The 26,116-nt window shown below is 54.0% G+C and overlaps 2 protein-coding genes across 4 annotated transcripts; one reads left to right on the top strand and one right to left on the bottom strand.

Annotated features, from left to right (window-relative positions):
* The first annotated feature begins 3,671 nt into the window (after positions 1-3,671).
* Positions 3,672-15,881, top strand: PAQR6 (progestin and adipoQ receptor family member 6). Of its 2 annotated transcripts, none has more exons than XM_075607833.1 (7): positions 3,672-3,854; positions 5,527-5,654; positions 6,375-6,463; positions 9,857-9,983; positions 11,713-11,809; positions 14,130-14,274; positions 14,991-15,881. In XM_075607833.1, exons 1-7 carry the CDS (start codon positions 3,804-3,806, stop codon positions 15,260-15,262), a joined length of 909 nt encoding a protein of 302 aa, XP_075463948.1. In that variant the 5' UTR covers positions 3,672-3,803; the 3' UTR covers positions 15,263-15,881. The 2 variants fall into 2 exon arrangements, with proteins under 2 accessions (XP_075463948.1, XP_075463947.1); XM_075607832.1 differs by having other exon boundaries at positions 3,675-3,854; positions 6,258-6,463.
* A 5,022-nt stretch (positions 15,882-20,903) lies between these two features.
* BGLAP (bone gamma-carboxyglutamate protein) lies at positions 20,904-25,440 on the bottom strand. Of its 2 annotated transcripts, XM_075607831.1 has the most exons (5): positions 25,014-25,440; positions 24,254-24,298; positions 23,919-23,988; positions 22,530-22,688; positions 20,904-21,245 (listed from the first exon to the last, which is right to left on the bottom strand). In XM_075607831.1, exons 1-4 carry the CDS (start codon positions 25,072-25,074, stop codon positions 22,556-22,558), a joined length of 309 nt encoding a protein of 102 aa, XP_075463946.1. In that variant the 5' UTR covers positions 25,075-25,440; the 3' UTR covers positions 20,904-21,245; positions 22,530-22,555. The 2 variants fall into 2 exon arrangements, with proteins under 2 accessions (XP_075463946.1, XP_075463945.1); XM_075607830.1 differs by having other exon boundaries at positions 20,904-22,688; positions 25,014-25,433.
* Between the last annotated feature and the right edge of the window lie 676 nt (positions 25,441-26,116).

Genomic DNA, 26,116 nt, shown 5'->3' with positions numbered 1-26,116 from the left:
CCCCCCCCCCCCCCAAACACCCCCCCCCCCCAAACACCCCCCCCCCCCCCCCCCAAACACCCCCCCCCCCCCACCAAACCCCCCCCCCCCCCCACACCCACCCCCCCCCCCCCAAAACCCCCCCCCCCAAACCCCCCCCCCCCCCCCAAACACCCCCCCCCCCCCAAAACCCCCCCCCCCCCCAAACACCCCCCCCAACCCCCCCCAAAACCCCCCCCCCCCAAAACCCCCCCACCCCCAAACACCCCCCCCCCCCCCCAAACACCCCCCCCCCCCCCCCCCAAACACCCCCCCCCCCCAACACCCCCCCCCCCCCCCAAACACCCCCCCCCCCCCAAAACCCCCCCAACCCCCCCCAAACACCCCCCCCCCCCCAAACACCCCCCCCCCCCCAAAACCCCCCCCCAAACACCCCCCCCCCCCCCCCCCAAAACCCCCCCCCCCACCCCCAAACACCCCCCCCCCCCCCCCCAAACCACCCCCCCCCCCCCCCCAACACCACCCCCCCCCCCCAAACACCCCCCCCCCACACCACTTTCTCCCCCCCCCCACACCACCTAACTCCCCCCCCCCCACACCCCAAACACCCCCCCCCCCCACCCAAATCACCCCCCCCCACCCCCAAACCACTCCCCCCCCCCCCCAAACACCACCCCCCCCCCCCACCCAACACCCCCCCCCCCCCCCAACACCACCCCCCCCCCCCCAAACCACACCCCCCCCCCCCCCAACACCACCCCCCCCCCCCCCCAAACACCCACCCCCAAACACCCCCCCCCCCCCCCCAAACACCACCCCCCCCCCCCCAAACCACCCCCCCCCCCCCAACACCACCCCCCCCCACCCCCCAACACCACTCCCCCCCCCCCCCCCCAAACCACAACCCCCCCCCCCCCCCACAACACCCCCCCCCCCCCAAACCACCCCCCCCCCAAACACCCCCCCCCCCCCAAACCACCCCCCCCCCACACCCCCCCCCCCAAACCCCCCCCCCCCCAACCACCCCCCCCCCCCCCAAACCACCCCCCCCCCCCCAAACCACCCCCCCCCCCCCAAAACCCCCCCCCCCCCAAAACCCCCCCCAAAACCCCCCCCAAACCCCCCCCCCCAAACCACCCACAACACCCCCCCCCCAACACCCCCCACCCCCCCAAACACCCCCCCCCCCCCCCCCCAAACCCCCCACCCCCCCCCCCCACAAAACCCCCCCCCCCCCAAACACCCCCCCCCCCCCCCAAACCCCCCCCCCCCCCCCAACACCACCCCCCCCCCCACACACCCCCCCCCCCAAAACCCCCCCCACCCCCAAACCCCCCCCCCCCCAAACACCACCCCCCCCCCCCCAAACCACACCCCCCCCCCCCAAACACCCCCCCCCCCCCAAACACCCCCCCCCCCCCCAAACACCCCCCCCCCCCCCCAAAACCACCCCCCCCCCCCCAAACACCACCCCCCCCAACCCCCCCCCCCCAACACCACCCCCCCCCCCCCAAAACCCACCAAAACCCCCCCCCCCCCCAAACACACCCCCCCCCCCAACACCACCCCCCCCCCCCCAAACCACCCCCCCCCCCCCAAACACCCCCCCCCCCAAACCACCCCCCCCCCCCCCCCAAACACCACCCCCCCCCCCAAACCCCCCCCCCAAACACCACCCCCCCCCCCCCACAACACCACCCCCCCCCCCCCAAAACCCCCCCCCCACACCACCACCCCCCCCCCCCAACACCCACCCCCACAACACCCCCCCCCCCCCACACCACTCCCCCCCCCCCCACACCACTCCCCCCCCCCCACACCACTTCCCCCCCCCCCCCACACCACCCCCCCCCCCCCCACACCACTCCCCCCCCCCCAACACCACAACCCCCCCCCCCCCACACCACTCCCCCCCCCCCACACCACTCCCCCCCCACCCCCACACCACTTCCCCCCCCCCCCCACACCACTTCCCCCCCCCCCCACACCACTTCCCCCCCCCCCCACACCAATTCTCCCCCCCCCCCACAACACTTCCCCCCCCCCCACACCACTTCCCCCCCCCCCCACACCACTTCTCCCCCCCCCCCACACCACCCCCCCCCCCACACCACTTCCCCCCCCCCCCACACCACTTCCCCCCCCCCCCCAACACCACTTCCCCCCCCCCCCACACCACCCCCCCCCCCCACACCACTTCCCCCCCCCCCCCCAACACCACTCCCCCCCCCCCACACCACTTCTCCCCCCCCCCCCACACCACTTCTCCCCCCCCCCCAACCACCACTTTCTCCCCCCCCCCCCACACCACTTTCTCCCCCCCCCCCACACCACTCCCCCCCCCCCCCAACTCCCCCCCCCCACACCACTTCTCCCCCCCCCCCACACCACTATCTCCCCCCCCCCACACCACTACTCCCCCCCCCCCCCACACCACTCTCTCCCCCCCCCCCCACACCACCTCTCCTCCCCCCCCCACACCACCTCCTCCCCCCCCCCCACACCACTCACCCTCCCCCCCCCCACACCACTCTCTCCTCCCCCCCCACACCACTCTCTCCACCCCCCCCCCACCACTCTCTCCTCCCCCCCCCCACCACACCACCTCCCCCCCCCCCCACACCACTCTCTCTCCCCCCCCCACACCACTCTCTCCTCCCCCCCCCCACACCACTCTCTCCTCCCCCCCCCCACACCACTCTCTCCTCCCCCCCCCCACACCACTCTCTCCTCCCCCCCCCCACACCACTCTCTCTCCCCCCCCCACACCACTCTCTCCTCCCCCCCCCCCACACCACTCTCTCCTCCCCCCCCCACACCACTCTCTCCTCCCCCCCCACACACCACTCTCTCCTCCCCCCCCACACCACTCTCTCCTCCCCCCCCCACACCACTCTCTCCTCCCCCCCCCACACCACTCTCTCCTCCCCCCCCCCACACCACTCTCTCCTCCCCCCCCCCCACACCACTCTCTCCTCCCCCCCCCACACCACTCTCTCCTCCCCCCCCCACACCACTCTCTCCTCCCCCCCCCCCACACCACTCTCTCCTCCCCCCCCCCCCACACCACTCTCTCCTCCCCCCCCCCCACACACACTCTCTCTCCCCCCCCCCCACACACCACTCTCTCCTCCCCCCCCCCACACACCACTCTCTCCTCCCCCCCCCCCACACACCACTCTCTCCTCCCCCCCCCCACACACCACTCTCTCCTCCCCCCCCCACACCACTCTCTCCTCCCCCCCCCCCCACACCACTCTCTCCTCCCCCCCCCCCACACACCACTCTCTCCTCCCCCCCCCCCACACCACTCTCTCCTCCCCCCACCCCCACACCACTCTCTCCTCCCCCCCCCCACACCACTCTCTCCTCCCCCCCCCCACACCACTCTCTCCTCCCCCCCCCCCCCACACCACTCTCTCCTCCCCCCCCCCCCACACCACTCTCTCCTCCCCCCCCCCACACCACTCTCTCCTCCCCCCCCCCCCACACCACTCTCTCCTCCCCCCCCCCCACACCACTCTCTCCTCCCCCCCCCCCCACACCACTCTCTCCTCCCCCCCCCCCCACACCACTCTCTCCTCCCCCCCCCCCCCACACCACTCTCTCCTCCCCCCCACCCGGCCTCATCACTGGGGTTGGTTTCCCGATACTTCCCCTCTCTCCCCTCACGTTGAGGTTGCGTTTGTGGCTGCGGGGAGCTTGCCTCATTTCCTCCTGTCTTGTAGGGCGTGTGTCTGGTCCCGGCCGGGGCGCCCGCGTGGGGGTTTGAGGAAGAAAGTCGTGACACCTGCTGCCCGCCGGGCAACTTGCTCCGGCTCAAGATGCTGACGGTCAAGCTGCCCCAGCTCCTGAGCGTCCATCAGATGCCGCGTGTGAGTATCGCACGTCCCCGCCCTGCCCGGCCATTAACCTCTTCAATGCCGGAGATGCAATGTGCTCTGCTTCGTCCAGGAGGCGCTCAATACTATTTGAATGTGGCAATTGGGTTTCTGGCCCAGCAATGAAGGGGTTAAGTATTAGTTTATCTCTTTGCAGGCAGGACTGGTCAACTCCAGTTGTCCAGGGCCACCATCAGGTCAGGGTTTCAGGATATCCCTGCTTCAGCACAGGTGCCTTAATCAATCCCCGCTTCAGCACAGGTGGCTCAATACAGTGTCTCAGTCTTTGATTGAGCCGCCTGTGCTGAAGCAGGGATAGCCTGAAAACCTGACCTGTTGGGGGATCTTGAGCACTGGCGTTGGCCGCTCCTGTTATACGGCGTGAGAAATGTGTCCGCACTTCTACGTGGCTCGTGGGCAGGGTTTGTGCACTGGGTGTGGGATGCAGGGACGAGCCTGGAGTGTAGAAGTGACGAGGAGACGGGCATCTCTGCCTTACAGGGAGGTTTGCAGATAAGTGGGGTGAGAGAGAGAAGAAACCCTACTCTTGCAGAGGGACATCCCATGAAGTTTAATGGAGAGACATCATCTCTTGTAGGGAGGGGGGTTAACGTGAACCTGTGGGAATAAATGAGGAGCAGTGGTGGAATGTGTGGGAAAACATATACCTTTGTAGCCAGCAGCTCTCTTCAATGAGACTTTGCTCCTCACTGGAGATGAAGTTGTGCTTGGAGAGGCCTCTGGAGACATAGGGAGCAGGCTTCTGTCATATAAAATATAATCCAAAATATAGCAACTAAAAATCCCGCGTGTGAACATATTCACACGTCTCGGGCAGGTCTGCAACCCTGCCCTTCCCCATTATCTCTTAGCATACAATGCTTCCACTGCAGCTAGGGATTCTGGGTAATGACATGCAAGTGTCACCTTTCGCTTCTCATCCATTTTAACATGGATTCCTATAAGCTTCTGCCTGCTGCATTACACAGCTTTTTCAGAATAGCTGGGGTTAAAGTACTTGGCTAGTAAACCTACTCACTTTTGTGTCTGATTATATCCAAAATATACAGCCCACGTGACGTGCCTGAGTATACATCTGTGCATTAGGTGCACAAACTGGGGGGGCTCTTACAGAGGCCTTGAGCTCTTCCCCGCAACATTTAAATTAGATGCCAGGGTAAGCGCGCGAGAACTCTGTAGGTCCCTTGTCTCCAGCGGCTTCTGGCGACGCGGCGTCAAATGACACGTCGAGGTCACATGACGTCGCGACGTTAGAAAACGTGGGAGAAAAGGTAAGGGGTGGGGGCGCAAGCAGGGGGGGAGATCAGACAGGGGGCGCAGACAAAAATTTTTTGCCACCCCTGCATTTGGGCTCTCTAGCAATGAAGGAGCCAGCGAAACCCCTCCTTACTCCACTACTTGTCCCTTTTCGGCTCTCTTCTGCCTCTGTCCCCTTGGTGGTCGTCTGTCTCCGTCTCTTGTCTGCCAATGTCCCATGTGTACCTGTCCCCTTCCTGCCACATGCAGGGTAACAATGGGTCGCCCGGGGATGGAATAGCGTGGCAGCTGCCGATGGGTATCCATGAAACCAAGGAAGTGGTGTGGTAGAGCGCCCCAACTGTATTTAGGGCAAACCCACGCGTGATGTATTCTTTCCCGTGTCCAGGTCTTTTGGGAAGATGGTATCATGTCTGGCTATCGTCACCCCAAGAGCTCGGCGCTGGACTGTCTGCTCAGCTCCTTCCAAATGACCAACGAGACTGTGAATATCTGGACCCACTTCCTTCCCACCTGGTGGGTGAGGCTGCGCTGTGTTGCTTTTTGCCAACAGGGCCCTACCTGGGGGTCACGTGCACAAGGTCACAGGTTCAAGTCTCACCCTCAGCTCAGATAAATAATAATAACTTTATTTCATATATGTGCCTGAGGCACAGGGAGATAAAGTGACTTGCCCAAGGTCACAAGGAGCTGACACCGGGAATTGAACCAGTGATCTTAGTATCTTTACTCACTGAGCCAATATGCAGTATATTGGTATAAATATACTTTTTTGAGACACAGAATAGATCCTTTCTTTATTTTTTGGCGTTCCTGATTTGGCACCTGCTTAACGTAATGTAAATCGGTCTTTTCCTTGCTAACATTTCAACAAAAAATCCATTCAAATGAAACCTTTCCAAGTGACAGAAAAGGTGGTCTTTACAGCAAATGAGTCTCTATTAAAATATCCCTTGTGGGTTCTTCCAGAACCAAAGATATCACTTATTTGGGTCACTGACCGATATGTCTGAAAGTTGAAGTTATACCGGAGAAGCATTTTGTGTCTGTCTATATGGTGATGTATAACTGCCGACGCGTTTCGTGGCTTGGTCGTTGTCATCACTCTGTCTTCTGCAGGTATTTCCTGTGGAGGTTCCTGCTGCTGTCCTACACCCTGGACTTCTGCCGGGAGTCGTATAACTGGCCTCTCCTGGTGTACATGATGCTTATCTGCCTGTATCCCTTCACCTCTAGCTTGGCTCACACGTTCAGCAGCATGTCCACCCACGCACGGCACATCTGCTATTTCCTTGACTACGGAGCCCTGAGCCTCTACAGCCTGGGTAAGTACCACCAGAGGCCGCCATCTACCTGCCCACCACTGGGGCTGTTCTGTCCTTCTGCAGCATCCCACTGTCTTCGTGTTTAGAAAGATGAATCCTGCTGCATTTGCATGGCACAATACAGACGTTATGAGTTCCTGTCTCAAAGAGCTTGCGATCTATTTTTTTCTGGATATCTAAAGCGCAAGGAGAGAAGGTCACAGGGGGCTGGCAATGGGCCACTTTAGACTCCAGTAACTAATTCACAAGTCATCCCTGTGGCCTTTGGCAGGGTATAACATGGGCCTTGCAATAAGGTTTGTATATACGCTTGTGTGTAATTGTGACAATAACCCTGTTGGTGGTGACCTGTTTATCCATGTTGCTCTTCCCGGATGTACAGAACGTCTTCCTCTAAATCAATAGGCAAAGGAGGAGGGGAGGGGAGGGCATGTTGGTTCTTCCCATCCATGTAGTAACCAAGGAGGGAGAGGGAGGAGGGGGTATTATACCTTTTATTGAACCAACAGGTAGTTGATATGTTACAAGTTGTCGAACCTCTCAGGGTAGGAGTCGGACCTGATGAAGGACCCTGAGAGGTGGGAAAGGCTGTAACATATCAACTACTGGTTGGTCCAATAAAAGATGGTATACCCCCTCCTCCCTCTGAATCAATATAAACACATTTACAGAACCACTCTTGCCCCACAGTTACAATGTAGCAAAAGTATGTCTGTACCTTCTCAGTTTACATGATAACTGCTTGAAATGATGATGATGATGATGATGATGGGGAAAGGGAGTGTGTGGCAGACTTGGCAGGCTTAGAGAGGGTTTAGTGAGGGAGGAGATGAGGTGATTGCACCCCCCCCCTCCATCTGCAGGTATACATCACCTTAAATCATTTAATGATAACTTTGAATACCAGCCAACACATGGAAGTTGTAAGTAAGGTGTGTGTGATGTGTGGTTTGGAAGGGCACACGTCTAGATGAGATATCCCCATGTTACCTGGCAGGGGAGTTGAAAGTCAAGTATGTGCTGAATTTTTTCCCCTTTTTTCTCTCGGGTTAAATAACAATTGGGGTCTTGTAACGGTGTCTCGAATGCCTCTGTCTCTAACTCTAATGCCCTTATCCTCTCCCGTCTGGATTACTGTAACATACTGCCAACAGGCCTCCCTGCCTCCCAACTTTCTCCTCTGCAATCTGTCCACAATTCTGCTGCTGAAATAATGTCACTTTCTCCCAAAACAGTCTCTGCTCATCTCCTCCTTATATCCCTCTCCTGGCTTCCCATCAAGTTTTGGATCACCCTCAAAATTATCCTCCTTTCCTTCCTTATCTGCTCCTCCCTACCTAAAAGCGCTGATCTCTCATTATGCCCCTGGTCATCTCCAACGCTCTACCCATAACGGTCTCCTTTCCACCCCTTTCACCTCTACTGCTGTCTCTCACCATAATCCTTCCCCCCTCACTGCTCCTTACCTGTGGGACTCCCTCACACGCAGTATACCACAAGCACCTTCTCTCCCCACCTTTAAGACTAACCTTAAAACTCACCTCTTACATGAAGCATCCCAATAGCCGGACTCCTGGCTACTGTCCCACACCCAGAGTCGCTCCCACCAACCATCGTGGCCAAGCACTGCCATCTACTGCAATTACCCACCATCAAGGCCAGGCGCTGCCATCTACTGCCCTTATTCCCTCACCTGCTGTCTCTGTAACTCTCCCATCTTACCACTTAGATTGTAAGCTCTCCGGGGCAGGGATTTCCTTTCCTATTGTCTGATATTATTTGTTGCGCTTATTGCATTATAATTCCCTGTATTGTCTCTCTTGTAAAGCGCCAAATACAGCTGCCGGCGCTATATAAATAAAGATATACATACATGTCTGCCCAGAAAGTGTTAACTCTTTGCTGCAAGAGATGCCGCCCAGGGTTTAAGGCTGAGGCTCGGTGTCGGCGCTGCACGCGCGCCTGCGGCGCGTGCAGCTGAGATCTCCAGCCTGCGGTGAGCTGCAGGGGGGAGCGTGGCGGGGGCGCGGCCATGATGTCACTCGGCAGGTTCGCCCTCATTGGCAGAACGGCCGGGGGGGGGGCGTGGCCAGCGCCCCGTCGCAAGTTGGGAGCACAGATTTCCTGTCTTCACCGCAACCTGTTCGCACAACGCGGCGGGGAAAGGCAGCTAGCTGGCCCGGCACGATTGAGGGGCGGTTCTTGTCCCTGCTGCGCTCGCCATAACGGGCGCTGCAGCGGGGACCTAGCCTTAGTTTCTCCTGGCTTCAAAATGCAGTGTAGTGGCACGCGTGGGATACTGCATATCTGTGACTCCAGGCGGAAGCCACGCGAAGCTGCCAAATCCTCATGCTTTTGTTTCAACAAAGATAATATGTTCCCAGCATCTGGTCCCGTCGCAATACGGGGAAAAATATATTTCAAATAATATTGACACATTGGCCGTGCGTCATTCCCCCCCTGCAGCTAATATCACCAAATACAGAATAAAGGAACATCCCAAAAACAGAATGAACACTCAAGTCATTGCATTGCATTATATTTTATATAAATCCTTAGTTGTTCTGGAAATATATACAGGTAAAAGAACACCGTATCAAATATAGTATCAAATATAGGGACAGATACAAAAATTTCAGAAAATACAACAAAGAACCAGACAAACCTCTTCTTGCCGGTATAGAAAGTGGTCTACACCCTTGGAATAAGAACTGACCAGCATTGGGTACATGGCTCTATATGCAACGATATATAGGGTCTGCTCTCTCTCATAGAAGATTTAGGGCTAAAGCAGGAGTGCTTAAGACCCCTCAACAGGTCAGTTTTTTTTGGATATCCCTGCTTCAGCACAGGTGGCTCAGTCTTTGAGCCACTGATTGAGCCACTGATTGAGCCACCTATCCTGAAGCTGGGATATCCGGAAAACATGTCCTTTTGGGGGGGTCTTGAGGACTGGAGTTGAGTCCCCCCCTCCTGGACTAAAGAAATGTAAATAAGTAGCAATGTCTTCTTCTACGATCTAATAATGAGTTGTACCCCGACGGACGCTCTTGTACAAGCAAACCCATGCAATGACCCATTACCTTGACTTCTTCATTCTGTTTCTCCCCTCTTCCCTTTTTTCTGTACCCCCATAATTCTCCTCAAAAGTGGAAAAAAATGAGGAATAATAATAATTAAAACTGAAATAAAAGGGGGTGCAAATATATCAGGCTGGCACCAAGAGACTCCACGTTCTAGGTTTGTCAAGAGTCTGACATTCTCGTGCTTCACCACGTTCCGCTGTTGGCACTGCACCCCGATGCCTGTAGGACTCTTCTTTTTATGGCTTGTAGTGGGGTTCCCGACTCTCGGTACCTGTTGGCGATAACACGTTGTGTTCTCCTTTTGTAGGCTGTGCGTTCACGTACGGAGCGTATGTCATGCCAGACCGTTGGGTCAACAGTACTCTGCACCGTTACTTTGTACCCGTGGCGGCTTTCAATACCTTTATCTGCACCGGTCTCTCTTGTTACTCTCGGTACGTCGGCTCTTAACCCATTCACTGCTGGGGGGGAGGGGGTGCCTACGGTGAACCTCTCATGTCCTGTTTCCCAGCATTCCCTGGTCTCACATGACTGGGAGGTGCCAGCAAGCCGTGTCTTGGTCATCTGGTTGCAGAATTCAATGCAGAGATGTAGACCAGCTCCCCCATCCCCAGATCTATACAAACTTTCCAAAAACAAGACCCCCACGAGAACACAATGACACTGGGTCAATATATTGGTTTTCTGTTCCACTTTGGCCAACGTGACTTAAAGAAAAATAGTAGGGCCACGTGACTCATTTCCATAAACTCTATCCCCGTTAAGCATTGGGGTGACGCTGTTTTGACCTTATTTTAGTAAAGCTGTTTTTATTTTTTATTATGCTCCAATAACGGACACGCTTCCAACAGATCACGCTCACCCCCCCAGTACCATCACATCTCACTCCCCCAGTACCATCACATCTCACACCCCCAGTACCATCATGTCTCAACCCCCCAGTACCATCACGTCTCACCCCCCCAGTACCATCACGTCTCACCCCCCCAGTACCATCACGTCTCACACCCCCCAGTACCATCACGTCTCACCCCCCCCAGTACCATCAAGTCTCACCCCCCCAGTACCATCACGTCTCACCCCCCAGTACCATCACGTCTCACACCCTGTACCATCACGTCTCACCCCCCCAGTACCATCACGTCTCACCCCCCCAGTACCATCACGTCTCACCCCGCCAGTACCATCAAGTCTCACCCCCCAGTACCATCACGTCTCACCCCCCAGTACCATCACGTCTCACCCCCTGTACCATCACGTCTCACCCCCCCAATACCATCACGTCTCACCCCCCCAGTACCAACACATCCCCCCCAGTACCATCACATCTCACACCCACAGTACATCACATCTCACCCCCCAGTACAATCACATCTCACCCCCCAGTACAATCACGTCTCACCCACCCAGTACCATCACGTCTCACCCCCCCAGTACCATCATGTCTCACCCCCCCAGTACCATCACGTCTCACCCCCCCAGTACCATCACGTCTCACCCCCCCAGTACCATCACGTCTCACCCCCCCAGTACCATCACGTCTCACTCCCCCAGTACATCACGTCTCACACCCCCAGTACCATCACGTCTCACCCCCCCAGTACCATCACGTCTCACTCCCCCAGTACCATCACGTCTCACACCCCCAGTACCATCACGTCTCACCCCCCCAGTACCATCACGTCTCACCCCCCCAGTACCATCACGTCTCACTCCCCCAGTACCATCACGTCTCACCCCCCCAGTACCATCACGTCTCACTCCCCCAGTACATCACGTCTCACACCCCCTGCACCATCACGTCTCACTCCCCCAGTACATCACGTCTCACACCCCCCAGTACCATCACGTCTCACCCCCCCAGTACCATCACGTCTCACTCCCCCAGTACCATCACGTCTCACACCCCCAGTACCATCACGTCTCACCCCCCCAGTACCATCACGTCTCACCCCCCCAGTACCATCACGTCTCACTCCCCCAGTACCATCACGTCTCACCCCCCCAGTACCATCACGTCTCACTCCCCCAGTACATCACGTCTCACACCCCCTGCACCATCACGTCTCACTCCCCCAGTACATGACGTCTCACTCCCCCAGTACATCACATCTCACCCCCCCCTCCCCCCCCCCTGACTGCTGCTATTTGTGTTCTCTGCAGCTTCCTGGAGGTGGAGCGGCCGTGGCTGAGTAAGATCCTGCGCACCGTGGCGTTCGTGCACCCATTCCTGTTCGATAATATCCCGCTTATTTATAGGGTCAGTCACAGTGCCTTACGCCATTACTGTCACCGGCTCCTCCGGCGGCGGGGGGGGGGATGGGGGGGGGGGATTCCAGCGGATCTGCTGCCTGTGTTTATCTGTTTGATTAACGACAGCTTCATAATTACATTTGCAAACAAAAGACGGAGCAAAACGTGCAGCGTAGACGTAGCTCCGGGGAGGGGCAAACAGTCTTATCACCAAGATATTCTTTAACAACGTGTCCTGCCGGCTCCACGTAACATTAAACATGCCACGTTCCGTAGTTCCCTTTTGTCCTGGGGGGTGGGGATGGATGGGAGTGGGGGGGGGGGGGTGCCTCTTAAAATGGGGTAGTCACAGAGAATAAGTTAATACAGGGTTTTCAACTCCAGTCCTCAAGACCCCCACCCCAAACAATTCAGGGTTTCAGGATATCCCTGATTCAGCGCATGTGGCTCAATCAGTCCCTGCTTCAGCACACGTAGCTCAATCAGTGGCTCAGTTGGAGACTAAGGCCAAGTCCATAGACGGACAGGCCGTGCTGAGCCGTGCGGACGCTCCGCGCTGAGCCCCTGCATCCTCCACGAGGATGCCTTTAGAGGGGGCTCACGCGAGTGTCCGCAGGCGTGCTGAGGCGCTGGAGTTTTCAGCCGACAGCCAAGCTGTTTTTCAGCGCGCTGTCGGCTGAAAACATCCAATCAGTGCGGAGCTGCGTCAACGTCACGGCGCCGTGACGTCAACGTCAGTGCGTCGCGGGCGATTGGCCCAGCGACGTCACTGCCCCGCCTCCCTCAGTCTCCCCCCGCCTCCGATCGCGCCCGCTGGCTCGCCTGCATGGGCATGAAATCGCGCAGATTTCAGCAGGCGAGCCTCAGCGTCAGCGCGGCTCCGAACTCCTCACCCCTCTATGGCCCGGGCTTAAGCCACTGATTGATCCACCTGTGCTGAAAGTAGGGATAGCCTGAAAACCTGTCCTGATGATGACTGGAGTTGAGACTCCCTGGGTTAATACTTCTCTCTCTAACCCCCTGTCCGCTTTCATTGCGGTCTGATAGCCATGTCTTTCTCGTAGGATGGCGGGTGGGACAGGGTTTCTCGGGGGTCAGGAATAGTTCTCCCCTGAAGCTGCGACTTCCAGCCGCTCTGGACACCTTGTTACCCTCCGGCCCCCCTCGGAGTGGGGTGTCCGCTCTGGTCTATGGGGCCACCCTGGACACCTTGTTACCCTCCTGCCCCGCTCGGAGTGGGGTCTCATCTCTGGGGCCCCCCTGGACACATTGTTACCCCCCTCCCCCCTCGGAGTGGTGTGTCCGCTCTGCTCTCTGGGGCCCCCCTGGACACATTGTTACCCTCCTGCCCCCATCGGAGTGGGGTGTCCGCTGTGCTCTCTGGGGCCCCCCTGGACACATTGTTACCCCCCTCCCCCCTCGGAGTGGGGTGTCCGCTGTGCTCTCTGGGGCCCCCCTGGACACATTGTTACCCTCCTGCCCCCCTCGGAGTGGGGTGTCCGCTCTGCTCTCTGGGCCCCCCTGGACACATTGTTACCCTCCTGCCCCCCTCGGAGTGGGGTGTCCGCTGTGCTCTCTGGGGCCCCCCTGGACACATTGTTACCCCCCTCCCCCCTCGGAGTGGGGTGTCCGCTGTGCTCTCTGGGGCCCCCCTGGACACATTGTTACCCTCCTGCCCCCCTCGGAGTGGGGTGTCCGCTCTGCTCTCTGGGGCCCCCCTGGACACATTGTTACCCCCCTCCCCCCTCGGAGTGGGGTGTCCGCTGTGCTCTCTGGGGCCCCCCTGGACACATTGTTACCCTCCTGCCCCCCTCGGAGTGGGGTGTCCGCTCTGCTCTCTGGGGCCCCCCTGGACACATTGTTACCCCCCTGCCCCCCTCGGAGTGGGGTGTCCTCTCTAGTCTCTGGGCCCCCCTGGACACATTGTTACCCTCCTGCCCCCCTCGGAGTGGGGTGTCCGCTGTGCTCTCTGGGGCCCCCCTGGACACATTGTTACCCCCCTGCCCCCCTCGGAGTGGGGTGTCCTCTCTAGTCTCTGGGCCCCCCTGGACACATTGTTACCCTCCTGCCCCCCTCGGAGTGGGGTGTCCGCTGTGCTCTCTGGGGCCCCCCCTGGACACATTGTTACCCCCCTGCCCCCCTCGGAGTGGGGTGTCCTCTCTAGTCTCTGGGCCCCCCCTGGACACATTGTTACCCTCCTGCCCCCGTCGGAGTGGGGTGTCCTCTCTAGTCTCTGGGCCCCCCCTGGACACATTGTTACCCTCCTGCCCCCCTCGGAGTGGGGTGTCCTCTCTGGTCTCAGTGCAGTGTGTGTGTGTGTTCTGCAGCTCGCCTTCTGCTTTGGGGATGACTGCAGCTGGAACGAGGCCGGCCGCCTGCACCTCTACCACCTCCTCTTCGCTCTGCTCACCGGCTTTCTGTTCGCATCCCACCTCCCCGAGCGCCTGGCTCCAGGACGCTTCGACTACATCGGTAACGTGCGCAGCGGGCGCCGCTGTCACACGCCAGGTGACACATTGTCATCTACTGTATATGCAGTCACACGCATTGCTTGCTACTTGCAGGCACTCCTTGCTTCTCTCTCCTCCCCTCTCCTCTTCTTTCTCTCTCCCTTCTCTCTCCCTTCTCTCTCCCTCTCCTCCCTCTCCTTCCTCTCCTCCCTCTCCTCCCTCTCCTCCCTCTCCTCCCTCTCCTCCCTCTCTTCTCTCTCTTCTCTCTCTCCTCTCTCCAAACACGCTCTTCTCTCTCATCTCCTATCTCTCTCGCTCTGCTCTCCTCTCCCCCTCCCTCTCCTCTCTCTTGCCTCTTTCCCCAATTCGCCCAGCTTCAGCTAGACACAGAATGCTAATTCACGTTGGTGGGAAGGGTAGTACACTATAAACTATAGAACAGCCTATAGTCAGAACATGGCCCCGTTCCTTTGGGGGCTGATGCTAAAAATCTGAGACCCCCAAGCTCCGAATGAATGAGGGGTCGGCCTATAATCTCCCTGTGTCCCAGGTACTGAAAACTGTATCCGCATAACAATGAAAGGAGGTAATCCGTGCAGACAGCGGGAATGATTTGTTTAGTGGCCATGTTAGGAGCGAACCTTTGCTTTCAAATTGAAGGCGCTCCCGTGTTGTTGACGTGTCCGTGTGTTATTGACATGTCCGTGTGTTATTGACATGTCCGTCTGTGTCTCTCAGGTCACAGCCACCAGCTGTTTCACATCTGCGCTGTGCTTGGCACTCACTTCCAGATGGAAGCTGTCCTCTGTGACCGATCCTTACGCAAGGCATGGCTGTCCACTCACACCCAGGGAGACTCCCTCTCCAACACCGTGGCGGTGGTGGTCACTTCCGTGGCAGGGAACATCCTTCTCATTTGCTTCTTTACCGCTACCTTACTGTGGTCCCCGCACGCTAACTCCATCCTGCAGAGCCACATCCCCGGAGACACCAAAGTGAAAGAGCATTGATGTCCATCCACCCAGTCCCACCCCATGGACACAGCAGGTGGCCTGTCCTGTCTGCAGGGCCCATCTCTGCCGTATTGGCCATATGGCAATTCCTTCCTACACTACCCGAGTGTACGTTTCAGCCCTTGGGGAGGGCGGCTAAGCTCCAGCCACAAGTCTTCCAAGTTCATTGTTGGTTGGGGAGAGGATTGGGGGCGGAGTGCCATCCTTGCAAAAATGAATATGCTGCAGTGTATAACTATACTGAGTGCCTGCTGCCCAAGCTGACCCTAAAGAACGCTAGTTTGCAGAAATGGGGATAATATGGGATGGCCGTGGATCCTTTTGCAGAACCCTCTGACCGGGAAGAGGTTTATCTCCAGTTCCAACCAGCGCAAGTGTTCCTCGAGTCTCCGTCCTCTTAGCTGTTGGAAATGGGCAGTCATACTCACTACTCGTTTATGTGGCGGAATATTAATTTTTAATGTGCGTGAGTCCCAACCTAGCAAGTCGTTCCTGAAAGTAGCAAGCCTGGAACAGAAGGGTCAACGGGTCAAGTCCGTTCACGAAGAGTTGGCTTTCACGGAGTGTGTGACTTTTGGGTTAGAAAGGAGGGGAGTGGGGAGCTATAGGAGTGGGGAGCTATAGGAGTGGGGAGCTATAGGAGTGGGGAGCTATAGGAGTGGGGAGCTATAGGAGTGGGGAGCTATAGGAGTGGGGAGCTATAGGAGTGGGGAGCTATAGGAGTGGGGAGCTATAGGAGTGGGGAGCTATAAGAACCAGATCCTGCACGACCCCAAAAATATATCAGTAGTCAAATAGGCATATTAAAGTCCTTTTAATAGTGTGGACATAATGCACTACTTGTGAATTACGTGCACACTATGTAAAAGACATAATGGAACAATGAAAGGAGGTACAATTTTTTTTTAAACATAGGATTGAAGCAGGGGGTCTTTGGAGCTGAACCCCCATTAATGTCAGCTCCCTGCTTCCAGAAACAGACCTCCAAAGAGGGTGCCGGTCTCTCTCTGCTTTTTAAAGACCCCCCGTGTCACGTGGGCCAATAGGAAGCCGTAACTGATGATGTCACGACTTCCTATTGGCCCGCAGGACGCGGTTGCTTAGAAACTCCGCCATTACGTGAATCTGCTTGCCGAGTGGAGTGGGCAAGTCCAGTCCCCGCGGCCACCACCAGGGCAGGCTCTCAGGATATCCCTGCTTCAGCACAGGTGGCTTAATCAGTGGCTGAGTCTTCGACAGACCCACCAGGTGGTTCTTGAAGTCTGAAGTTGGCCCACCCCTGCACAAGAGGATCTAATAGCGTCTGAGGTTTCACAGCAGGAAACTGGGGGGACTGAGTGGCTCTAATCTGCCCTCAATTTCATTACAGGACAACCCACCCACCCACTCGGGCATGTTGCCTCAGTGCTAATAAGAGCTAGGTTAATTCAGAGTTAATTCGAGAACTCCTGGATTCTCCATTGCTCTGGAGGACTGTGCTCTGCTCGCTTCCCGAGGAGGAGCCAGGGTCCTCTCCATCGAGGTTGTCCTGTAGGTTGCTGTCTGGGGACGAATTTATGGCCGCGTCGTGCATCGGAAAAAGTCTTAGGCTGCGCTTATAGTGTTTTCGCCCGCGACAGCGACGTCACGCTGCGGTCGCTGGAAAAATCTAATTCACTTCCAGCGATCGCGACCAAGCCGTCGCTTCTACTATAAGCGCACGCGACGGTGACAATGCATTTGTTTTGCCACGACGCCGCGTCGCCGGCACTATAAGTGCGGCCTTAGGCGACCCAGGCCGGGGCATTTCATGGGCGCATATTCCATCCGTGGCATTTACTGGCGGGACACGTGAGAAGGTGCAAAGTAAGTGTGCAAAGTGGGGGCTGCGCGGTTATGCCGCACGGGCAGAATAAAGAGGCTTTGTTTGGGCTGGACACTAATAACCCCTTCCCTGCCAGAGAGGCCTGCATTGAAGAGCAATGCGTTGCGGACCCCTCTGGCAGGGGGGAAGGGGTTAATTTTGACGTGACATTGGGTAAGTAGATTTGTAGGTTGCCATGGACTTTAAGGTCATATAACTTACGAGAGAGGGAGGAGAGAGAAAGGAGAGGGAGGAGAGAGGGGTAGAGGGAGAGAGAAGGGAGAGCGATCTGATGACTTCTTCAGCGACAGACCCTCCACCAGTATGGACCAGAAGTGGCGAGGAGGGGGAGAGTGAGGAGGTGTCGAGATGAAATCTCTGGATTGCTTTGGGTGCTGGTCCTCTAGTGCCCCCTTGTGGTATAGGGTGAGTAGTGTATACGAAGGTTAATCGCTGAGTTTTGCTGCTGTTTGCCTTGGTTTTGAGAATCAGTAGTTCTCATGGATTTTACGGCAGCAGATAATGTGTGAGGAGGATTATAACCCGACAGGTTAACCTTCCAAATATCATACTTAATAACCCAGGAGAGAGTCGTTCCCTACAGCAGCATCCTCTGTGTGCAGGGAGTTAGTGTACTATGGGGTAGTGTGTACACAGCGCTGCCCAGCAGAGCTTACTATCTAATTTTGGTGCCTGTGGCACAGGGAGATAAAGTAATTTGCGCAAAGTCACAGGGAACGGACACTGGGATTTGAACCATGTTCACCTACTTCGACTGAGCCACTGATTGAGCCACCTGTGCTGAAGCAGGGATATCCTGAAAACCTGACCGGTTGGTAGCTCTTGAGCACTGGAGTTGGTCCATCCCTGGTTTAATCCATTTAGCATGAGCACAGCATTAACCCTCACACTGCCAGCGGGGGCTGGAACGCCTTGCAAAGGCAGGCAGCTTTTTGGATAAGGCTAATCTCCTAATCTGTAAATACGTGAGAGCAGAAGGGGTTAAGTATCTGCGCGGCGCGAGTTTTACTCCGTCCATTGGGTTATCAATATCAGTCTCTCTTTGTTTCATCTCCGTTCCGCGCCTTTAATACGTTGAGCGCTGTTGAATGTTTTTATTTTATACTAATCGCAACGAAGAATGTTATTTTTAACTTCAGTTTACACGTAAATGAAGATTTGTAATAATTTAACTAACTGTACTTTTCTATTTTTATATTAAACTTTTTGTGATTAACCTGAGAAACGTCGTCCCCCTCCGGCTGTGAAGGCGATATCCCCTATAAGAGGGGCTTTAACATGGAATCGGAGGGAGGTGTGTCGCGCACACTCCGATAACAGACGCACATTCCCGTGTGCGTTTTATTTCATTCGTTCCCTGCCTTTCCTGCGTCGTCCTGTTCCCACCTCGCTTTTATTTTCCTGAACACGAAAATAACGGGAATATGAGATCCGTCTGTTGACCCCATAACAATGAAATGTAATCACAGTTTTGCTAATACTACTGAACATGCCAACGTGTAAACCTTCTCGTGACCAAGTTATTGTGTAATATCCAGGTATTTTGTTGAGCTTGCTCAGTATATCCCAGGGGTGGAAACTCCAGTCCTCAAGGGCCACCAACAGGTAAGGTTTTCACGATATCCCTGCTTCAGCACAGGTGTCTCAATCAGTGGCTGAGACTGAGCCACTGATTTAGCCATCTGTGGTAAAGCAGGGATATTATGAAAACCTGACCTGTTGGTGGCCCTTGAGGACTAGAGTTGCTCACCCCTGGGATATACTATGCTTTTAATCTTCATATTAATTTCAGAAGTGCTGCTACTGGTTATACATGTAATACAACACAACAGCTGTAATCTAGTATTGTGTTAAACATGAACACAAGGGCTTTTAACGGCGTAAGGTTTGTGCGTTCTGCTCTGCATTACAATACTAGCAGCACAGAGGTGTGAACATATGAAGGGATAAACCCTTTGTGTGTCTCCCAAGCATGAAGGTGGATAAGGGATGGGTTACTCCTGAGGTGGCGAAGTCTTACTAATGAGGATTGGATGTTGGGTTTTCGGAGCTTGCATCCTCCAAATACAATCACAAATCTCTTTTGACCTGTATGGGTGCAAGTGACATTTGTGACCTTGTTTGCAGACACATTATTAAACGCCACAACACAACCCGTAAAGAAGCCGTTTGTCTAATTTTGGCCTAAAAACATAAATAAGATTAACCGCTTCCGTGCCTGTGTATACAGCACGATGATTTAATAGCCACATGTATTTTGTTAAAGGTCCAAAATTAGGATGTCCTGGGTCCCGACTTTTATCTTAAATGTCCTGGTTTTTTTCGCTCATGGGCGTTCACCGCCAAATGTGTCCCGGGAAAACTGTGGCCCCCCTATCCAAAATGGCTTGTACGTGGCGTAAGTATTGTATTATACATGTTTTATTGATGCATCACAGGGATTCAGATCTCCCACAAATAGCGCGTTCCAGGAGTCGAACTTTGTGTAACCCAGTGACATTACTGCTATTTCTCACCGGGGAAACACATTTTATAGGTTGCTAGCATTTTAACCCCTTGAGTGACTGCAGTACATGAGCGGTACTCCGGTCTGGCAGGGGTTAACCCTGCACTTGCGGTTACACAACCACTAAATAATTATTTCGTTTGGCAGCAGAAAATGTGCGATTTTGCAAAATGGTCGCATGGATTGTATAGGAAAAAAATGGATTTAAGAAAAACAAAATAAAAACACTGGGACTTAAACCTTTTAAACGTGTGGTTTTGGGGTGATGTCTTTATTTTCAGGGTTGGCTTTATGTAGACCTCCATAAACACTCCTTTATACAACTTGTGGCGAGATAACAGGCAACACACGAGAGAACTGGGAAATATGAACATTCAAATCATCTGACACTGACATATTCCCGCGGTATCGCTGGGGAGATAAATGTGGGATTTCTGAGAATTTTTTTAGCCTTTTAGGGTTCAGCAGGAATCCAAGTTGGGGGATATTTTTTACTTCGTTTTTTTTTGATGTAAGTTTGCGTATAATTTTTGGATCGTTTTACCGTCCCTTCGCTAACCATTTATAGGATATCTCGTGCACGTGTAACGGACACATCAGGAACATCCTACAAGCAGCAGCGATCAGATGCCCAAATACATGCAGCTGGGCTGAAGGTAACGAGTCTCATATTTACTTTAAAAACGTTTTGCTCAGCGCTAAGTGGCGGCATAAACTTGCTGCCGTTTATTACAGGGACAGTAGGAGGGCGTTCTGGTAAGTGCGTCTGCAAGGGGCCAAGGTCGGTGTATGAGGTGTATAGTATCAGCCACGGATACAAATATCCCCTTATATTTTCTCCCTGAGGCTATAACTGTGCTGGTAATAAAAAGAAAGAAATGCTAGTCTGCTTATAATAAATTCAGCACATTTCCATGGGTTGCCCCCATAATGTCTTTCAGTGATGGTCCCCCACAATGGGGCAGCTGACACACCCACCTGACCATATCTCTTTCCCCCCCCCACCCCCCACCCCCATAAATACTCTAAATCAGGGGGTGGGCAACTCCAGTCCTCACAAGACACCAACAGGTCAGGTTTTCAGAATATCCCTGCATCAGCACAGGTAGCTCAGACGAAGACTGAACATCTGATTGAACCACCTGTGCTGAAGCAGGGATATCCTGAAAACCTGCCCTGTGGTGTCTCGTTAGGACTGGAGCATCCCCCCTCCCCCCCCTTTAAATAATGCCTTCTATACATGGAAGGAAAAGAGAAAGGACTCGATAAACGTTTTATTATTTATTTTATTGTAACTAGCAACTCTTCCCTCGTAATTACACTGTGCTCATTTGCATGTCATTACCCAGAATCCCTGACTGCAGCGGAAGCACTGAATGCTAAGAGATAACAGGGTAGTGCAGGGTTGCCGACCTGTCTGAGACGTGCGAACATGCTCACGCGGGATTTTTATTTGCTCGTAATTACAGGAAGTCGGGATTTATAAAGTCGCCGGAGGAAACAGGTTTCAAATACTTGCAAAATTCTTACATGCGGAACAACAAAAAAAATGACAATTATTATCTGCACTGATCACGTAGCAAGCTTAACCCCTTCTCCGCTGGAGGAATCTGCAAAGCATTGGGGAAGGGGGTTAATTAAAATGACACAGATCCTGTGGAAAGTATAAACCTTTTGCAGCTGGAGATTGACAAGTGGTCTCCCTGGCAGCAAAAGGGTTAAAATAAAGCGCTGCAGTCTCCAGCAGTTAAAGGATTAAGTCACCCGTCAGGGCTGCTCCGAGAGGAGTATACGGACAGCCAGAGGAAACCAAGCATGTGAATAACAAAAGGTTGTGCACAGAGGTATACTACTGGTGGATACTTCGCGTGGATCATTTCTTAATATACAAAAGCAACGCAAGAGCGTTTGACCTTAAACCTGGTCTCTTAACCCCTTCCCTGCCGGGGAGGCCAGCAGCACACCGCGTAAGCATGCATACCATACATTTCTATTCTCTTCTGACCCATTCTACTAGTCAACTTGATCTCACCCGACCCCTGATCTAGACACCCTTAGAGAGCTGCTTCACCTGGCGGAGAAGGGGTTAATTTGTCAGGAGGGGCCAACTCCAGTCCTCCTGGGCCACCAACAGGCCCGGTTTTCAGGGTAACCCTGCTTCGGCATAGGTGGTGCAATCAGTGGCTCAGTCATGGCTGCACCACCAGTGCTAAAGCAGGGATATCCTGAAAACCGGACCTGTTTATGGCCCGTGAGGACAGGTTCTGGCCACCCCTGCTCTATGTCTTGTATATTGCCAGGCACGCTTTCTTTATACGGAGCTATGAAATGGTCCAACATGGGTTTCCTGTAAATCAGTGGCCATTACTATCTATATAAAGATGATATCTGTGTTACATGTAACTAGTTTGGGGGGGGGGGGGGGGGGGGGGAATTAGAAAGAAAACATATGTTCTTCTACATGCTTATCACAATCCCCCCACATCTTTTCATTGTCCTTAAGGGTAGCAGCCTACTGCATTAAGCAACTTACTCAAACATGGCAGTACAGAGCCAGCAACCCATTAAAGGACAGCTGAGTTAATAAACTGGATGGGCAGGGCCAGTTTGGCTTATCTGCTGTATTTGGAAACAGACCGCAGGAGGGAGTGTTAGTGGCAGAGAAAGCAGGGGGGGGAGGGGGTACAAGGTTATCAGGATGTATGAGGCATTACATACACTGCGAGTATTCTGCGCCTGCGGGGTTACACTGGGGGGGGGGGAGGAGAGGGGGTACAAGGTTATCAGGATGTATGAGGCATTACATACACTGCGAGTATTCTGCGCCTGCGGGGTTACACTGGGGGGGGGAGGAGGGGGTACAAGGTTATCAGGATGTATGAGGCATTACATACACTGCGAGTATTCTGCGCCTGCGGGGTTACACTGCGCCATAGAAGCGTCTGTAGGCTTCATGGAATCCTATGTGATCTGCCAGTTCATCGCAGTCCGGGTTCAGCTCACACACCTCCCTCTTGGACTCCAGAGGGGATATCACCGCTTGGCTGTACAACCTATCGGTGAAGAGGTGAAGGTTAACCAAACCATGTGTGTAGAAGCTGTAATATACACGAGTGACGGGAAAGCTGCCTTACCATTATCATCCTTTACTTTTGTATGTAGTTCTATCCTTATTTGTATAGCGCGTCACAGCAGTAATACGCGGGACATAATATTATAACACATAATGGGAATAAGCGCTTCAGGCATGAAACAGTAGGAAAAGGGATTCCCTGCCCCAAGAGCTTACAATCTAAGTGATAAGTGAGGAGAGTTTACAGAGGCAGTAGGCGGGTGTTCTGCTAAGTGCGTCTGCAAGGGGCCACGGACGGTGTAAGAAGTGTATAGTATCAGCCACAGAGCTACCCATGTGCATTGTTAAAGTGGGTTTTAAGGTGGGTCTTAAAGGTGGATAGAGAGGGTGCTAGTTGGGTACTGAGGGGAAGGGCATTCCAGAGGTGGGGGGCAGTCAGTGAGAAAGGTTTAAGGCGGGAGAGGGCTTTAGATACAAAAGGGGGTAGAGAGAAGCCATCCTTGAGCAGAACGCGAGAGTCGGGACGGTGCATAGAGAGAAATTAGGGCTGAGATGTAAGGAGGGGCAGAAGAGTGTAAAGCTTTAAAAGTGAGGAGGAGAATTTTGTAAGTGATATGAGATTTAAGAGGAAGCCAGGAGAGGGATTTCTGCAGGGGAGACGCTGAGACAGATTGAGGAGAGAGTAAAGCATCAACAACAAATGCTGTAGCAGGAGCCGCACAGGTGAGATTTAAATGACCAGTGCATAAAAGTACATTTGTAACACAGACGTGAATCTTGGTGGAGCTGGTAATCCGGAAGTAAACTGTCCCGCCTCCTGATACCGGAGATCAGACACACACGGGGAGATTGACTAACCTCCGGCACGTGTTAACACATTGCGTTTCCTGCGTAACTTATTTTAGTCAACGGCAGTTACCGCGGAATAGTAATGCGTTAACCTGTACGGAGGTTAGTGAGTCTGGCGCTATCCGGCGATAACCCTTTGTCAGGTGTTATACTTACCGGTTGGTCCAAGGGTATAATAAAGTTGGCACTCAAGTGGTCTTGTAAAAATAAATCTTTAGACTCTTTTTACGAGACCACTTGAGTGCCAACTTTATTATACTCTTACGGTGGGATCCACCTTGTTGCGGGACTATTTCTGCTGATCACCGGTGGCATGTATCATGGTTACCGTGAGTGCACCACGCTTTAGATTTATACTTACCGGTTGTGCAAGTTGTTTCGTCTGTGTCTCCTAGCGAAGGCGTTGGCAGAGTCTTGTTTGGAGATGAATGCTGTAAGCAGAAAGCGAGAGACTGTTATAGGAAACAGCAAATGCACCCAACACTCATACCACCTGCCCGTGCTAGGACCTGCGGGGTGAGGGTCCACTCTAGTCATGAAAGGGGTATACCAATAGGACAATAGCCAATGCCCAGCAGCAAAAGCCCAACAGTGAGTCTGTCTTGGACTGTTGAGGCTGATGGTGCAGTGTGTTGTACAGCGTGGAATGTGCTCCAGTGCTGTGTTGGGATGGACAGAAAGAAGACTTTTGCAAACCTTCAGAGCTGCGAACATCGGCGACGCTGTTGGAATTATCAGTATCTGGGGAGATAACAGAGATGAGAGCAGAAATTACAGAGGCTCGGTAACAGACGACAGGAAATAATGGTGACAAAACCAAGTGGAGCCAGGTTATGTAGAGTAGGGGTAGCCAACAGGTCAGTTGTTAGGGATATCCCTGCTTCAGCACAGGTGGTTGCCATTTTGACTGAGCCGCCTGTGCTGAAGCAGGGATATCCTTAAAACCTGACCTATTGGTGGCCCTTGAGGACTGGAGTTGGCCGCCCCTGATGTAGAGTAACGAGGTTACCCAGCTGTGCCAGGGCAATCACGTACCAAACCCTTTAATGTTCAAGATTGCTGATGTTTCAATTTAACCCTTGGTAAGTCCAATAAAGGTGATCGCAGCCTGTGGCGAAGCTACACTTGTTTACAAACAAACACAGCTACCAGAACTTTGCAATAAATCTGGGGTGGCCAACTCCAGTCCTCGTGTTACCAACAGCTAAGGTTTGGAGGATATCCCTGCTTCAGCACAGGTGGCTATATCTGGCTGCGCCTTCGACTGAGCCACCTGTGCTGAAGCAGGGATATCCCAAAAACCTGACCTGTTGGTAGCCATTGAGGACTGGAGTTGGCTACCCCTGCATTAGATCATGTAGTGAAATAGATTATCGCAGCCTTAAAACCAAAACGTATCGTTCTCTAAAAAGCTATGAGTATGAGTACTGGCAGCAAAAAGGGTTCAACGCCGTACCTGTACGACCAAAGCAGAGCAATGCCAGCCCCAGGAGCAGCGCCAGGATAAGAAGCTTCATGGCTGTATCTTTCTGGTTCTCGTTCTCTGTCTGTGTCGTCTCGGCTCTTGTCCTGTGTCTGTCCCCTTTTGCATGGTCACATATATATATACACCCCTCTGCTCCGTTTGTCTTGGCTGAGATGGGACCACGACCTCATTCCCCCCTTTAGGAGAGGAGGGATCAGGCTCCAAGCCAGGGATATATCCCGCTCATCAATCCTGCCGTCCACGCTGCAAAGCCACACAAGATTGAGTTTTGTATGGATGTAATGCTGAGGTTTTCCTGTAAACAGATTCACAGGCCCCAAGCCCAGAACAGGGAGAGAGGTGCAACATGTTACTACTTTAGCACCAGAGGAGCATGCAACATTTTGGAAAAACAGCATTTTTACCAGTGTTAACCGGGAGATTGCCAGAGGACTGCACCGCAAGTGTAAAAAAAAATCAGCAACTATTTCTCTTTGCAGTCTGCTGCTAGTTCCTTTGACATTAAAGCAGCAGTCCAAGCTGACGGGTTTTTTTTGTTTCATTTTGTTTTTTTCCCTTTTGATATGCGCATCAACACAATCCTCACAATGATAAGAAAGATTCGGCTCAGGGGTTCACTAAATGGCTGTCAGTGCAGCAGAAGAGGACCTAAGATGCAAAGTTATGTGGGGAAGATCATGTGACCAGGCAGTCACTAGATACAATTGGTGCACTGCTAGAGAGAGGGCAAGGCTCAAAAAGGGGTGTGCCGGAGCCTGTTACAGAAGAGGAAGGGGATGTGACTTTTTAAATGGTTGCTATAGAAACAAATAAAAATGCTTGTTACATTATAATACATTCAAAATGTCATTGAGTTGTTTTTTTATAAATGCTACAGGCATTTTCTCATAGTACAGAACCTATTTATTAAAAAACACACTTGTAAGATATTGCTTGGTCTGCAACTAGGTTCAGTCCCACCCAAAATCAACTTCGAGCTAAAGTTGTCATATGAAAGAACAGACCGATACAAACACAGCCCCAAATCTAAACCCCCAAATAGCGACAGAAACATTTTTGGTTTCTAAGAATGG

Source organism: Ascaphus truei, chromosome 7, assembly GCF_040206685.1.
Source record: "Ascaphus truei isolate aAscTru1 chromosome 7, aAscTru1.hap1, whole genome shotgun sequence".
Lineage (NCBI taxonomy): Eukaryota > Metazoa > Chordata > Amphibia > Anura > Ascaphidae > Ascaphus > Ascaphus truei.
This window is presented reverse-complemented; position numbering and strand designations above follow the sequence as displayed.